The sequence below is a fragment of the Thamnophis sirtalis genome, unplaced genomic scaffold (genome assembly GCF_051295495.1).
Source record: "Thamnophis sirtalis isolate CommonGarterSnake01/CBP01778 unplaced genomic scaffold, rThaSir2_p1.2 scaffold_5, whole genome shotgun sequence".
Lineage (NCBI taxonomy): Eukaryota > Metazoa > Chordata > Lepidosauria > Squamata > Natricidae > Thamnophis > Thamnophis sirtalis.
The window spans coordinates 73,057,656-73,074,399 of NW_028261385.1; the positions used below are offsets into that span (position 1 = coordinate 73,057,656).

At 37.0% G+C, this 16,744-nt stretch overlaps 1 protein-coding gene across 4 annotated transcripts in view; it reads right to left on the reverse strand.

Annotated features, from left to right (window-relative positions):
- Positions 1–4,027: 4,027 nt before the first annotated feature.
- Positions 4,028–16,744, reverse strand: part of GLIS3 (GLIS family zinc finger 3) — a 145,493-nt gene continuing 132,776 nt past the window's right edge. For all 4 annotated transcript variants that reach the window (XM_087716031.1, XM_087716032.1, XM_087716030.1 and 1 more), the window contains 3 exons: positions 16,358–16,503; positions 8,103–8,285; positions 4,028–6,708 (listed from right to left, as the gene is read on the reverse strand). In XM_087716031.1, coding sequence (XP_087572157.1) covers positions 6,584–6,708; positions 8,103–8,285; positions 16,358–16,503 — 454 coding nt within the window. In that variant the 3' untranslated portion in view covers positions 4,028–6,583. The remainder of the gene's footprint in view (positions 6,709–8,102; positions 8,286–16,357; positions 16,504–16,744) is intronic.

Genomic DNA, 16,744 nt, shown 5'->3' on the forward strand with positions numbered 1-16,744 from the left:
AATACGGTTCAGGAACTTCACTGAAGGCAAGTAATTTGTATATCTATTGTTGAGCTAGAATGTGGCTATTTCTGGGGGTTTTTTAGGCTTGGTTGGCAGTGCCATTTTTTGAAGTAGTCATCCACCTTTTTTGGAAATCTTGAGAATGTCCTCTGCATCACTGAAGTTGGTTCTTTGGACTGTGAGATTGATATCATCAGCATAAATGCATTTCTGAGAATGTTTCAGGCAGGTAATGGATATACAAGTTTTAAAAAAAGCAGGGGATTGCACTGATCCTTATGATAATCCATTATTCAAGTTACAGTATCTGCTTCTATTGAATTCTGTGAAAACTTGAAATATCCTGTTAGTCAACATGTTGTCAATGAAGGCAATGTTAGGACAGGGTATAACCTTGATTAGTTTGAGAAGTCCTTCTCCTCCAACCAGCATCATAGTATCCCTTAGGCCAGTTTATTTCAATGTTTAAAACGATCCGTTAAAATGTGGTTATGGTGACAGAGATAAGGAAACATTAAGGGTTGAGTTTTGTTGCTATCTTAAAGGGGAAGATTATTCAGACTGTGTCTAACTATGATCCTGAAGACAGTATAAGGATAGACTCCTCAGGATAGCATCTATTTGGTAGGTTTTCTTCATCCTTTCCCAAACATACCCATCTTGGTAACAAGGAGACTTACCTCTAAATAGAGAGGCCCAAGATATAGGAAAGCCAAGAACAACTCCAGGCCTGGGTTCAGATCCACATGAGAAACACCTGAGGGGTGTCTCGTGAGGTGTTTTCTGTCATGCTTTGTTGTGTTATGATAAGGAAGCTTTCTACATTCTAGAAAGTTCTCTCTCAGGCAAATATTTTTTTAGCATATTAGTTATTGTTTAAAACATGAGCTTAGCAGGAAATTCTAATAATCCAATAATCTCTCATGAAGGTCATGCCCCCCCTCTCAATAATCACCTCAGGATAGCGTTAAATCATATGTATGTATGCTTATGTGCAGAAAAACTGAGCACTGCAACATATCATTGTACTTTCTGAACATAGTTTTCCAAACTGCAAATTACTTTAAAAGGTATTCCTTTTTTCCACTTTTAAGTTCTTCCTCTTCCTTGGAATTTCATGGTTATTGTTAGACGATCCTAATGCTTTCCCCAAACCCTTTGAAGACATACCATATACAGCAATAGAAGAAAATATTTGTAACTCAGGGTTAAACTGTGGATCCTTGTGCTCCCTGAGTTCAGTTGCTTTCTTATAGTGGCTTTCTCTTCATTGTCCAAATAGATTACATCATCAGTGCTAGAAGGAAATAGATTATAAAAACAGAGCGCAAACCAGTAGTTGCATTCAGCCAGTTCTGACTGGTTCTGGCGTATCGGTAGTGAAAATTTTGAGTAGTCCGGAGAACCAGTAAATACCACCTCTAGCTGGCCCTGCCCCCAGATCTATTTGCTGCCTCCCAAGTCCCAGATGATCAGCTGGGTCTTCTTCTGTTGCCCTGCACAGGGGAACGGACCTGTAAAACAGATTAGTGGGGTGGGGATTTTGCAATAACCTTCTCCTGGAGTGGGGTGGGAATGGAGATTTTGCAGTATCATTTCCCTATAGTGGGGAGGGAATAGGGATCTTGCAGTAGCCTTTCCCTGGAGTGGGAAGGGAATAGGAATTTTGCAGTATCCTTTCCCTACCACGCCCACCAAGCCATGCCCACAGAACCGGTAGTAACATTTTTTTGAATCCCACCACTGGCAGAAACCCACTAACACTAATGATGTTACCTAGTTGGATAATTGAAACGTCTGCCAGAAAACAACCAAGCTCAGAGAGCACCAAGGTATCGCATCTTTCCTTTCTTTCTGTTTTCCTTTATCATTCTTTAATTATATAAATGAGTTAAGCAATGATCAATCCTTGTAATGAAATATGATGGTCAGATAAACTTTATTTTTAAACCAGATCTTGAAATAAGGTTTTGGAATCTGATTGGTGTGTTACACATTTTCAGTTTTATTTTATTGTGTTTATTACGTGTACAAACCCTTCATTTCACCTTTCATATTAAAAAAAGACTTCATGAAACAAGGCAAAAAATAACTTACCATTATATGAAAATTAATTGTAACCAATCACAAAACATACATATTAATAGAAAAACTCACACTAATTATTTTAGGGAATATGATATAAAAGGAATAGATGCCAACTATAGCAAAATCAGCCAGATGTACAACATGGTATAAGAAATTCAACTCGCTATAAAGGAGCGTATAAAAATATGTACAAAAATTCTAAGAGTGATAGAAAACACATTCTCATTTACCTTCTTCTCTTCCCAAAGTGCTTTGCATTAACAACATTATACAAGACACTCTACTTTGTGTTCAAAAACCTGTTAACTTTAAAACTCATTTCTTTGATTTTATCTGTATTTTTAAAATACACATAAAAAGTGCTGGTTTTACAAATTACAAAAAAAGCAGGTTGCTATGAAATGGCACAGTCAAAACATGGGCAATAAACACAATTACATTTTTTTAAAAAAAGTTTTGTAATAATAGTATTCAAGAGTACTAAAAAGGTGACATTATTATTAACTCCAGTGTATAGTTTTCCCTACCATGGATATAAATGCTTTTGAAGAACAGATGGGCAGTCCCATCCCTGATTTAGCCCAGGCAGCCTGGAAAAAAAAGTTTATTTTCAAGCTTCCAAAAAATCATTAATAGTGCAAGATTTTAGAGCAGTGGTCCTCAACCTTTTTGACCCCGGGAACCAGTTCTATGGAAATCAAATTTTCCATGGAGCCGGGGGGGGGGGGGGGATGATGTTTTCTACCTAGATCCCGCACATGTGCAGATCCATGGACAGGTTCCTAATTACAGTGGTGGGATTCAGCACCTATTTGAAAGAACCTGTTGTTAACTTTCTAGGCAGTTTGGAGAACCGGTTGTTGGAAGAAATCTCATTTCCTCCCCACTTTACAGGGCTAATCATGTATGGAAGGCAAGAAGGAAACATTCTGGTATTGTTTCTAGTCTAATCTTTATTGCCCTGCTTACAGAAACTGCCTCTCCGGTTAACCCTTATTATATTGTAACAGCTAAGGCAAAGCACCCATCGACGTGAGTGATGTTGAGTTGGCATGCCCACTCAGTCACATGAACCACTGAGCCATGCCTACCCAGCTGGTCATTAAGGCAGAGAACTGGTTGTTAAATTATTTGAATCCCACCACTGGCCACATACCAGTACTGGTCCAGGGGCTGGGGACCCCTGGTTTAGAGGATAGTGGAAAGGATGTAATAATTACAATTCAATCCTACAGTGGCATTCTTCACATTGTTTAGCTATGAATGGCTGTGCAGAAAGCAAGTACCTTGGTCCGGTGTGTATGGAAATTCTGGTTTCTATATAGATTAAAGCCCATGATGATGCAATGGGAGTTAGTTGGTTGGTTGTGCAACGTAGCAGTCCATTTCTGTAAACTACATATATTAATATAGTGATGCTTCTTAGTTGCATCTTCACACAAAAATAGTTTATATCAAACTTCTTTATACAGGTAAGAATAGCCAACTTAAGCGATGCAAAATATTTGTATTACAACATGACCCTGTTTTGTTTGGTGCCGTTCACCAAATAAGGAAGATCCCAGATTATGTCATCAGATTTAGTTTTCCTATGTATTCTGTGATATCGCTAATTAAATGTGAAGTAGACATATTAATTTGATTCAGGGAAGTCACAGGGTGTTCTTGAAAATGAACCACTCTTTGTAAGCATGGCAGTTTCCATAGCGCATTTAACTTTTTACCAGAAGAACATTTAAACTAATTTGTTCTAATGAATCTCAAGAAACGTAGTCAAATTCTTGTAAAATTGGCAAGGCTTCATTTGGGTGGACACAAGTAGGATTTCCTTTAACCTTGAATTCTGAGATGTGATGTTTGTTCACACATTTCAGAATTCAAGGTTAGAGGCAATTCTACCTCTATGGCCACCCAAATGAAGGCTTGCTAAGGGTTAGATTGTTGGGAGGTGGGAGAGGATCAGATCTTTTTGGACACGATTTTTGGGATTGCCGCTTTCAGTGCCAACGAAAAATAGTTGCGCAAGGGACAAAGGTGGATAGAAAGGGGGGAATAGGCTCTCTACTAAAACCTGAATGTCCATACATCCCAGTTCTCCATTTTTCTGAGTGGTAAAAGAGTTCTTAAAGAATGGAAGTCCTATTTTCAGTGGCATTTAATGCAAGTATAAGTATTTCTTTTCAATAAAAGCAAAACGCTCCTGGCTTTTCTTAACAGGTTGCATGCAGCTTGCATTGTTAAGCTACCAAGAACAGTCTTTGGGGACTACAGAGTGCTTTTCAAAAAATAAAACCAAGGTATAAAAAAAATATGAGAATGACATCTTTATTTTTAATTTTTAAGCTTTAAGCCTAAATCTAAAGATTCATCTATGCAGTCTAATGCTATCTATCTATCTATCTATCTATCTATCTATCTATCTATCTATCTATCTATCTATCTATCTCAGGGGTGTCAAACTCAAGGCCCGCGGTTTGGATCTGGCCCTTGGGGTGCTTAGATCTGGTCCACGGGGCGGCCCTGGAGGCAATGAAGGACTGGCCCACAGTACCTCAATACTCATTTTCAATCCTCCTCCTATGTGAGCTGCTGCAAGGATCTACAGGCACTTTCTCATGAAACCTGGCTACGGATAAATGGGATTATGTAAGAATTGGGAGAAGAGAGCCTGAACTCCATCCTCCAAACAGAGGGTTTTGGCACTGTTAATGCAAGCTTTTATAGAAATGATTCAGCCTCTTCATTACTAGATACAAAATCTTTTTAACCTGCAGAAGAATGCAATAAAGTGCAATCAAGATCTGATTCAGCAAGGGGATTTCAGCAACACAGATTTCTTTTGCTAGAATAGAATAAATGTACTTTGCTTTTATACTAGTGGATATTTTAAAATGTGGCTACACTGTACCAATAATTTTACAAAGCACCTTAAATGGAAATATAATTCAGTATCAGGATTTTGGAAGCTTGAATGATGTTTTTAGAAATTTTCTACTTATTCTTACTATAGTTTATGTAAAACAATTCCTTTGGCTGATATCTTCACAGATATTTTTTCTTTAGCAATAACAGCTCTATGCACAGTGAGAAAATTTTCAAATGAGTTGGCCACAATATGACTAAACAAGCCTTAGGTAAACAATGAACAAAGAAGGGTGATGTTTGAATTCTATGTCTCTGTATCTATGATAAAAGACCATACCTTGAAAGGCAAATCCACATTTTACTTTCCAAACAATTTACAACCATTCAAAACCAACACAAAAGCCTGTGCAATAGAGTTAATACCTGATGTGCTAACTGTTTTAAGCAAAAAGGACAGAAAGTAGGAAAAAAACTGATTTATATCAGATTTATATACTAGCATACAGTATGTGCAATATTAATGTGGGAAAAATAAACCTTTAAAATACATGATGAATAAAGTACAAAATATCTCTCACTGATGTACAAAATTTCTGAAAAAATGTAACTATGTGTGACCTCAAAGATCTGAAATGACATGCTAGGCTGATATGTTTTTGATCAGAACTTCAAATTTGGGAGAAGATATTTAATTATTTTCTTCTTTTTCAGTGGAAATCCTCAGTTTCCTCCCAATTTCTGTTCCTGTATTTGGTTCTCCACTTGAGTGATAAAATTAGAATAGCAGATAAGAAAGATATAATCAGTTTCAGTGGGAGGACTGATAGAGAGGGGAGAACTGGCTTTCCTCTCCCTGCAACACAGTACTAATTCAGATCACTGCTCTTATCTTTCTCACATGCATATCAAACATTGTGAAAGTTATCAAAATGGCATTAATTATTTGCTACCATTATTGAAGAATATCTATTCTAAGTCTGTATATCTGTGTTTTAAAATTTTCTATGGAGAATTCATCACATAAAATATAAACATTAAATTATAATGCATATAAATCCAGTAGAATAAATTCTCTTCAGGTATGCATGGCTAAAAAAAATCACCAGCGCACCTCTTTAAGCTAACAGTTAATACTGGATGCTGAAAAGAAACTCAAATTGTACTATTGTCACCAACATCGTATGACAAAAAAATGCATTCCCTTTTCACCCTCCATCCTGTGAGATTACGTGCTTAGATTTCAAAGCACTGCAAGACAGGTTCTTTATTTTAGAAATCTGCTTTTGTGAGAAGTTCATTGTTGTTGACCATTTTTTAGAATTCCTCCAAGAGAGTTTTAAAAATTCCAACAATTCATTGGAAAATATACTAAGCAGTGCAGTAATCATTCTCTTTTGGAAACGGTTATGCAACAGAAAAGGCCAAATTAAAAGCAATTGCTCACATTTGGCAAATACATGTCACCCAACATCTTGCAACACCTTATATTAGCTGCAGCTGTGAAGTTGGGATCTTTCCGGTGATGTTTTCTTTATTTCTTGAGCAAGTAGTTTCAGAGACCAACAGAAGATGATCTATAATAGGCTGAATGGTTGAGATGATACGCAGAGCTGTAGTCTGTGCTTCCTCAGCCTTCCATATAAAGTGAAGACAGTTGACTAGGACAACGATCCACAGCATTTATATGGAGGAAACTTGCATCTTCCATCCCATTGCGCAATGAATCGCCAAAGGCCATTGGAAAATCATAAACTGGAGAAAAATGAAGATATTTGGGCATTAGTCAAACTTAACTTGAAAAACTGAGCTATTTTAGACAGAAAAAAATGGCAACAAGCAATTCCTTGGGGGATTCCTTGGGCATATTTGGAGATTAGTGTGTGTTAGGGGAGAAAAGGATATTAAGAGAAGAAATACTATGGCAGAACTAAGAATGCTGAAGGAGGAAAAGTGTTTTGTCAGAAATTGAAACAGGGATAGGACAGAGGATTGAGGAACACATGAAGCCTCTGCTTTTTGTTTCTCTGCTCTAACTTCAACGGATGTTTACTTTTTTCTGTACTTGCTCCTTCTCTGTTTAGCAAATTGGAGATACAGTATAAGTGTTAAAATTTCCCACATGTCCCTGTGAGCCTATGAAATCTTGAAAATACAAAGCAAGGTTATTATTAAAGTTAATATATATTTATGTTTCATCATTAATAGATAAAACTGTGAAGAGAAAATGGCAAGTGACAGTGATAGAGAGTGACTCTAGAAGGCTATGCCTTCAGAATACTCTGCCCTAAACTGAATGTGTGATCTTAAGAAAGCTACTCTCTATCAACCTCAATTAGTGCATCTATAGTAGTGACAAAACCAATTTATTTTACAGAGGTTAAGACATAAGAATAAACATTAGAAATATTAAATGTAAATACAGAATCAAGGCAGTTATTAATATGTAGAATTTTTCAATTTCAATCATTTATTTCATAAATATCCCTTGATATTTGATAGTAACTGAGTCAATTCATAAATATTATGCATTTGGGAGAAATCTTAAAATATGGAGGCTGTCTTTAGTCTGTTGGATGCCTTTTTAAAAACCAGAGGAGAAGTTACTAGCTGCTGCGATGTAATGAAAGTGCAAATAGAAAATTTTATCTAGCTCCCTCTTATTTATTTTCCATCATACTGTTTACAGTTAACACAGGAACCTGGTTTAAAGTCTATAAGGCTTCAAACATCTTGAGTGTCAGTTTGCTAGTTATAAAGTTCTCATAGGGTGATATCAAATTATCATAGCAAATGATGTAATGTTCATAGTTTATAATATAAACCATGATCTATTGAGTGTAAGGAATTATTTCATTGGAGATGTAAATGATAAGATATAAATATGGAAATAAAGCAATATTTCACAAGTTAGAATAATGTGAGAAGGGATTTTGTTCTCAACTAAAATTGAACCAAACTTCCAACGATGACGGTTCTGGAGCTGGGTAGTTGTATATCTTGTTACGACCGGAGTTTCAAATTGGAAAAAAAAGTCAATTTGCAGTTGGATCTCACCTGCCTTGAGGAATTGTTTATGAAGCCATTAATGTATAAAAGAACATGTACTTATTTTAAATAATAGTATCACAATATTATAATTGTCATACCTGTAATACCAGAATGTGCTGAAAATGCTTTATGGAAAACATCAAAACCTGCCTGACCCATAGATGTTGGTACCAAACAATCTTCAAAAGGAGGGACCATGTTACAAGCTCCAATGTGTTGTATATTTCTCTGATTGTCAGTATAATGAGGGGAGCAGAAAGTCTGTAGTTGCCCATAAACTCCTAAAAATAAGGTAACAAGGCTTAAATAATACATTTCTATTCAAACCAATTTATTCATTTGACTTTACATTTTCAAGCACAGTATTCCATGCTACTTGTAAATATTTGCTAAGACCTAATTCATAGCAATTAATTATCTTGCTATTTTCATGAGAATTGTACATAAAAATAACTCACATTAATTTTACATCTAATTTAATCTTTGTAAGTTAATCTTTTCCTTATTATCAGGTGGCAAGGGCTAAAATATGGCATGTTCTAAGGAAAGCAATAGAATTTGGCTACTTTAGCACAGCTTCTTTTATGTTCTTCTAATTCCAACACCGTTCTGTGAAATGAAATAATACTAATTGATTGCGTTCCAGTCAATTAACCAGATTTACAGGAAAAAACAAATTTAGCACAAGGTTGGACTTCGGTGTCTCAAGTTTCTGAAGAAACTGCTGAGCAAAGAGAATATATTTAGTGTTATTCTTAATAACTTTTCTGAACATGAATAAAATATACCTCTGGGATGTGCAAATACTGTATGAGTGTTCCTTAAAATACTAAAAATATGACTGTAATATTGATAATCTTAAATATACTTGAAAAATGGCAGAAAGAATGTCTCACTAAGTATAATCACACATTCATAATTTACATTACTATTTAGGGTAACTGCTCAATTACTTATTTTAAAAAACCTTTGGTGATGCTGTTTAAATATATCTTACTACCAGATCATTTGGGGTTCTAGAAAAGTATTGTGAAAAGGCATAATTTGGGGATGAGTCTGGGCCATTCTCAGCTTAGCTCATAGTCAACCATCTTCAGGCACCACTATGACTCAGTTGTAAACTTGAACAATGTGGTTACTATTTGTTGGAACAGTCTAGTAAACTCGTGTTTCATAGACCTTTATTTAGTAGACTTCAGATTTCACAGGGAAAAATATCTGGACCTGAAGATTGCTTGGGAAAGGAGAACAGTTAAGGACTTGGTTTATTAACCCCTTCCCCTAAACATTACTTTGTATCATGGCTGTCCTTTTTCATGCTTTCCTGCTAATAGTTACAGTAGTTTCTATTATCTTGATATCTTCTCTTAAAGAATCTACTGCATGGAAATGTCAGTGGACAACAAAATCAGGTCACAGAAGAGGGAAAAATGAATGGAAGTGAATGACAGCACAAAGATTCAGAAAGCAGCAACTAGTAAGACAAGCAACCTGTAAAACTAGGAGAGTATAAACTGAGGCCTAATCTGTTACTTCATAGCAACCTTCTGAAGACAAGGTAATTTATGCACTTTGTTAGAATTAATGCCCCTCTAATACTGAATTAAACTTCCAGCAGGTTTCCACTTGCTTTTTTCAGAAGAGGTTGAACATCTGAAAGTCACTTCTCAATAACGCTTCACATCCTCATTAAAGAAATCAATGCTTTATGGAATTTACCTTATTTAGGGAACTGACATCATTACCATACAGTATTAGATAAGATAGAAGTCATTTGCGTTTTTTAAATAATCACCCATTTAAACTCATCGTAAAGAAATTATTTCATGCCATTATTTTACCTGCTTTGCAAGGCAAAACCCAGTTGCAGGCATTAGTGATGCTACAAGTAAACTCTGTCACAAAAATCTAAACAAAACTTTATTTCATTTTTAAGGTGGAAAAATAGGCTCTTCCCCAAAGTTCTGCAGTAAAAAATGAATGATTTTCAGATTGAAAAGAAAACATACATGCAGTCTCTCTCTCTCTCCCCTGTGTGTGTGTATGTGTGTGTGTGTGTGTGAGAGAGAGAGAGAGAGGGAGGCAGACAGACAGACAGACAGACAGAGGGGGAGAGACAGAAGGAAGGAAAAATGAATGAGAGATTCTAATCAACATACTGCCTCTCATACAACATAACACTGGATCTAGTGGAGTTATTCTTTCATTTAACCCTTGAGGATGTTATTAGGGAGAAGAATTGACAGGCAAAAATGGACTCACTCTATTCTTTTGTCAATAACAAAATAGTCAAATTTGAAGGAACTCAAAACTTGTAACACCAAGCAATTTTATTGAAACTTATTTCTAAGCTATCTTCTGCTGCAGAGCACTTTGGGAACGTTGTACTGAAAAGCTTTGCACAGATAAAAGACCAAATGAAAATGTTTTAAAATACTTGGGAACAATCAGTACAGGTTTCCATTTGCCAATATAAGCTTTAGATGCCATGTGATGCAATAATAATGTGTATATATTAAGTGTACAAGCAAATATCCTTAACAAACCAGAAAAAAAATTCCTTAAGTAATGTGCCATATCAAGTGAATAAGAGCTCAGGTGAGAAATAAATATTATACCAGCTGGGAAATTTTTGGTCTTGCTGCTGCAGTGGAATAGAAGGGAAACAGCAGATTCTCTTGACTTCTAGTATTGTGAAAATGATCACATTACTAGAGATGCAATGTCTCCTGAACTGTTCTCACTTTGAATTCTGAAAAAAACAGCCACATTCTGAGAAGGTGGAACAATTGGTTTGGTCTGTATTTCATAGAATATAATAGAATAGAATTCTTTATTGTCCAAGTGTGATTGGACACATAAGTAATTTGTCTTTGGTGCATATGCTCTCAGAGTACAGAAAAAGACAAGATACATTCATCAAGAATCATAAGGTACAACACTTAATGATAGTCATAGGGTACAAATAAGCAATCAGAAAACAATCAATACTAATATCAATTGTAAGGATACAAGCAACAAAGTTACTGCAGTCATAAGTGGGAGGAGATGGGTGATAGGAATGATGTGAAGACATAATAATAGCAATGCAGCAGCCTTAGTGAATGGTTTGGCAGTGGTGAGGGAATCAATTGTTTAGCAGAGTGATGGCGTTTGGGGAAAACTGTTCTTGTGTCTAGTTGTCTTGGTGTGCAGTGCTCTATAGTGTGGTTTTGAGGGTAGGAGTTGAAACCATTTATGTCTAGGATGCGAGGGATCTGTAAATATTTTCACGACTGTCTTTTTGACTCTTGCAGTGCACAGGTTCTCAATGGAAGGCAGGTTGCCAGTAATTTTTTTCCTGCAGTTCTGATTATCCTCTGAAGTCTGTGTCTATCTTGTTGTATGCTTACCAGTCGTGGGTTGCAGGCGGTATGCCCCAGTACGGGCGTACCGGTGCCTGCTGTGAGTACTGGGTACCATTCCAGTACGGTGCTCTGGAGGGCCCACCCACCTGCCGTCTTTACCTGTATTTGAGCTCTTTGGCGCTTCCGCGCACATGCACGGAGTGCACTGTGCCTGTGCAACACTCCGCCGAGCAGCTTAAGCGTCACGGATTGTTGCAGGAGGTAAGGACACATGCGTGCTGCGCGCGTGCATGTGGTAGACGCTGGGCCCCGTTGCACCGTACCAGTTGCACCGGGATCTGGAACCCACCACTGATGCTTACCTAAGTCACACTTCTCAGTCTAAAGACAAGCCAGAATTAAAGTATAGGCTGTTCTACACTTCCTGATTATTGTAATTCAAAATGCCTAAAACCATGTGTGCAGAAAAACATATTGTATAAAAACATGTTTGGAAATATGGAGCTATCAATGAAACTTAACACAATATGTGCATCAGAAAAAATGTATAGGAAAATGTAAAAAAAAAAAAAGAATTACAAACAAAGGCAGAAATAGATAGGTTAAGTTAAGATCCAGAAATTGGGAATCTGATCAAGTTAAATTTTATGTTTTTCAAATTCCAGTTAGGTATCACCAATGAGTAGAGCAGCTGACAATAAATCATAAAAGACATCCAGAAATGCACTTGCAACCCTTGCGGGGGGCATCTCTCATGGGCATACCAAGGGAACCCCATCATTGCCCAAGCTGTGTTCTGGTCCAACTGAAGCTTCTGAATGGTTGTCATGGACAGCTTCATGTGCGGCCCATTGTAGCAGTTGAGTGTTGAGGAGACTGGAGCATAAGGGTCTTCTACTTCAGGAAGGGGCATACCAAATGGAGCTGTGCAAATTCCCCCTTGGCTATAACTGATACCTGCTCTGTCAGAAGGAGTTGTGAGTCCAAAAGGACCCTCAGATTCCTCACCACTCTTAAATGGGGAAGTGCTGTACAAGAATATAGATAGAAAATCCTCAGTTCCAAGATAACCTGATTTCCACAAATAGGATTGAGTCAGATTTAGTTCCTCCCCATCTAGGCTCCACGTAGCTTTGGGAAAAGACCTCAACAGGCTCATTTGGCAGAGGTTCAATTTCAGAGTTTAATAATTTTCCTGATTTTGGGGCCATTGTTTAAGATGCAGTTGGCTTCCACAACTTTGACCAAAATATAATCTCCCTGAGAAACATTTTTCATGTTTTGCAAATTACTTAAAGTTTGACTAAGGTCATTTCCTCCATGGTGATATACCTGATTCTAGCATTACATAGCCATTAATGCTTCATATATTGGTACAATGTTATCGACCTTAGATGCATATTTTGATATGGAAATCAAACTCTCAAAATATTGGCAACAATGTGGGATATACATTTAACAAATACCTAACCTATCCTTCCATGTGTTTGATTACTCTTGTATCATGTTCTTTTAGCACATATACAAGTAGTACATTTCAGTATCTAGCAATAGGCACATTAATGAGAGAGAGGGAGAGAGAGGGAGGGAGAAAGAGAGAGAGAGACAGAGAGAGAGAGACAGAGGGAGAGACAGACACACACACACAGAGAGAGAGAGAGAGAGAGAACACAAAAAGGTACAAAAGCATCCGTATTATTTTTATTATTTATATTACCCAATCCCCATATTTTGGCTAATGATATATTCTTTTTTAAAATCTGGGATATTGTCTCTCTCTGTGTTATGCATTATGATGACTAAAATATTGTGTTTTAAACACTTTAGAGTTTATTTAGCTTTTAAAAAAATATTTTGCAAAAGCTGTAGAATATTCAGCAATTGGATACATGATTATTCACCATTATTTTCTAAAGTGTTTACTTCTTCAGAAACTAGGTATCATTAATGAAAGTTACTCTACTCCAAATGCAATCCCGTGATGTTTACTCAGAATCAACTTCAAGGAAGCTTATTAGTTGGAGTCTTCTATTCTAAGAAAAATGTTGACCTAACAAAAGCAGAGCAAGCAAACAGTGAAGCAGCCTAATATTTCTGGGAGAGTACAACTCAAATCTGAGGAATCTAATTTTAGTACGTATTATATTATTCTAGCAAACCTATGGTAAACAAGGTGGGGAATTTGTGAAAAGTATAGCATCTGGAATTCATTTCAACTCCTTTGCCAGCCATACCAATGCAAGGAGTCTGTCATTTCTTCTGTGGAACTGTGTTTTGTCTGTACGTGCATGTGCATAATGTGCACGCTGGGAAGCCCAGGACAGGCTGCCTGTGACCCACAGAAGGGCTGCTATTAAGGGGTCCTCTTCTGTTCTGCTTTGGAGCGTTATGCTGCTGACAGACAGATGGAGTCCTGACCCTCTTTACATAATTTTCATACATTTCTTTGGGTTGGAAAGAATAAAAAGCATATTAACCTTTTTCTTGCTTCAATTATCCTACGTACCCACTTCTAATAATAAAATAATTGCATTCAAATGTCAGCCGCTGCAATTGGTGTCTGATTTCATAAAAGAGATTTCACAGAGGATAGAAAAACGAAGACATTCAAGGGATATGCAAGAGAACTGTAATTTTGGATTTGTTCAGGAAGAAGAAATGCACCCTTGATTTAAGCAGATCATTTTGTAATGATTAGCCATGAAAGGATATTTCTTCACTGTCTAGACAGAAGTTTACTATAGGCGAAATCTATCTAGAAGCAGAGGACTCCCCCCTTTTTTGGGGTGGGGGAAGACTGGAGATAGAGAAAACAATTTGCCAATTTGAAAGAAAGGAGTCTGGGAAGAGAAAAGTCCAGCTAATTCTGTAAATAGGGGTAGAAAATGCATTGTTTTAAGAAACACAAATTCTCACTCACTCGTACACATACATACACAGAGAGACAGAGAAATTCAGCAAGACCAGCAAAATCAGAACAGACCAGCAAGATTCTTTGTCCTTTTTAGGCCACAAAGCTTTGTTTAGTTGAAAATATTTGTTTGGAAAAGTTATTGGGGAAATTCTAATCCCTGATCCCAGATACATTTACATTTCCTTCTGAAACTCTCAGGTGAAAGGAAAAGGCAGCATATATTCATCTCCAGTATACTGAAGTCTTGGGGCAATACCAAAGGTGGATTTAAGGAAGGAAGTTTCCCTTGAAAACTTAAATATGTTGATCATTTTCATTCCTTCTAAAATCTCTCCTTCTCTGGGACTAACTTCAGTAACTAACCCTATTTTTTCTAGAAAATCCCTTTCTTGGAAAACTTCATCATTATTGCTTTTTTCTAGGAACATTCCAAGGGAATTGGCAATGGCTTATGCTTGACAGAACTGGCAATGGCTTATGCTTGACAGAACAAAACCAACATGTAATGCAAATTGGTGTTGTTGGTTTTTTTAGTGAGTGAAAAAAATTATCTCCCAACACATTTGTGTTTCAGAAGACTATATTCCATGACATTAGGAAGAGTTGGCTTTACTCAGTCTGATTTCCATTTTTAAACAATGAGCTTCTTCCTTTCTTCACCCTGAGAATGAAATTGCATTAGCTTGCCATGCCACCTATCACATTGTGTACGATAAAATCAAATCTGAACCGGAGAACGCTTTCAAGTTTCATTAGCATTAGCACTTAGTCTCATATGCTGCTTCATAGTGTTTTTACAGTCCTTTCTAAGCAGTTTACAGAGTTAGGATATTGGCCCCAACAATCTGAGTCTTTTTACCCACCTCGGAAGGATGGAAGGCTGAGTCAACCTTGAGCTAGTGAGATTTGAACTGCCGAATTGCAGGTAGCAGTCAGCTGAAGCTGTAGGCTGCACTCTAACCACTGCATCACCTCGGTTTCATTCTAGTTGGGTAACTATTTATGCTCCAATTCAGAAAAAAGTCCCTTATCTAGAGACTTCAATGTGTACTGCTTCAACATTCACTCCACATTTAACACGTAGACCACTCTTTCTCACCACACTGCACAAACATGCATTCTTTTTATAGTTTTAGTGAAACACCTGTGTAAATTTAAAGACTAGCCTGACCTCACTGTGAATAAATCAGTGTTTCAAGTACTTCTTAAGACTATTTCCCACACTTCCTGATTAAAGATTAGTAATGAAGATTGACCTCTTTCAGTGAATATTTTCAGGGCTTAAGTTCTTTTCTCTTCCAGAGAAGGCAAGAGGAGATGTTTCATTTGTTCTTTGCTGTCACTTGTAAGAAAATTCTTGGAGTGCAAACACATAATCACAGGGAAGATGCTGTCAGAGCTACAAGAGAGTGGCAGCTCCCCACAATCACATGATCAAAATTCAGGCTTTGGCATCCGGCTTGTATTTACAGTGGTCACAGTGTCCCAGGGCCATATCACCATTTGTGACCTTCTCAGCTGGCTTCTAATAGGCAAACTCAATGGGGGAAGCCAGATTTCCTCAGCAACTGCACAATTCACTTGAGAACTGCAGTGATTTGCTTTAAAAACCATGGCAAAAAAGATTGTAAAATTGGGTGAGTCTCTCTTAACAACCGCTTTGCTTAGCAAAAGGAAATTCTGATCTCAATGGCGGTCGTAATTTGAGGACTGCCTGTACTCCAAAAGAAGACAAGCTCAGCCTACAAGAAAAGGAAAGAGAAAGGCTGATCCCACCCTCTCCCTCCAAAAGAAAAGTTCATTCTTCAAAAAAGTTTAATGTTTCCAACCTTTCCAAAAGAAAAAGCCCAGGAGAAAAAAATGAAGTCTTCCAGAAGTTATTTGTTTTTTTTTTTTACCCTTCACTTAATTTTGTTAGTTGTTGGGGCTTTTTTGTATTGGTTGCAATGCAAATATACATCTGGAGCATTCAGAGGCCTACAGCGATTCCTTTGACATCTTATACCTTGTGGCACTGCAGGGAAGGAACCAGTTTTCATTTTATCTCCTCACTAGGAATAACAGAAGGTATGAAGGTAGCTTTCTGTCTTACCTTGGATTTGGATGCTGTTTGGCTGGAAAGAAGGATTGCTCAGCGAACCATTTGTCTTTAAATGCACTTCGCCAAATTGCTGGGTGGCTGAAGGCTGTGATGTTCTTTTCTGCATGAAAGGATGGGGAGGAAGAATTCTCCCAGGGCTTATACAAAAGGGGGGGGGGAGAGAAAAGGTACAGAAGCTGAAAACCTGAGATATTAAGAAAGAATACACTACGAACAGTAGTTAGATGTCTTGCTCAAAAGGTAATATTTATTTAAAGTATTTAATATATTCTCCCAGGGTCACAGTGTGGAAAAATTATTTTAAAAAGTTCTTAAATATTATAATACAGTACCTCAGAGAAAGGAAACTAAGATCTTTCATTCTATTTAATAAAGGAA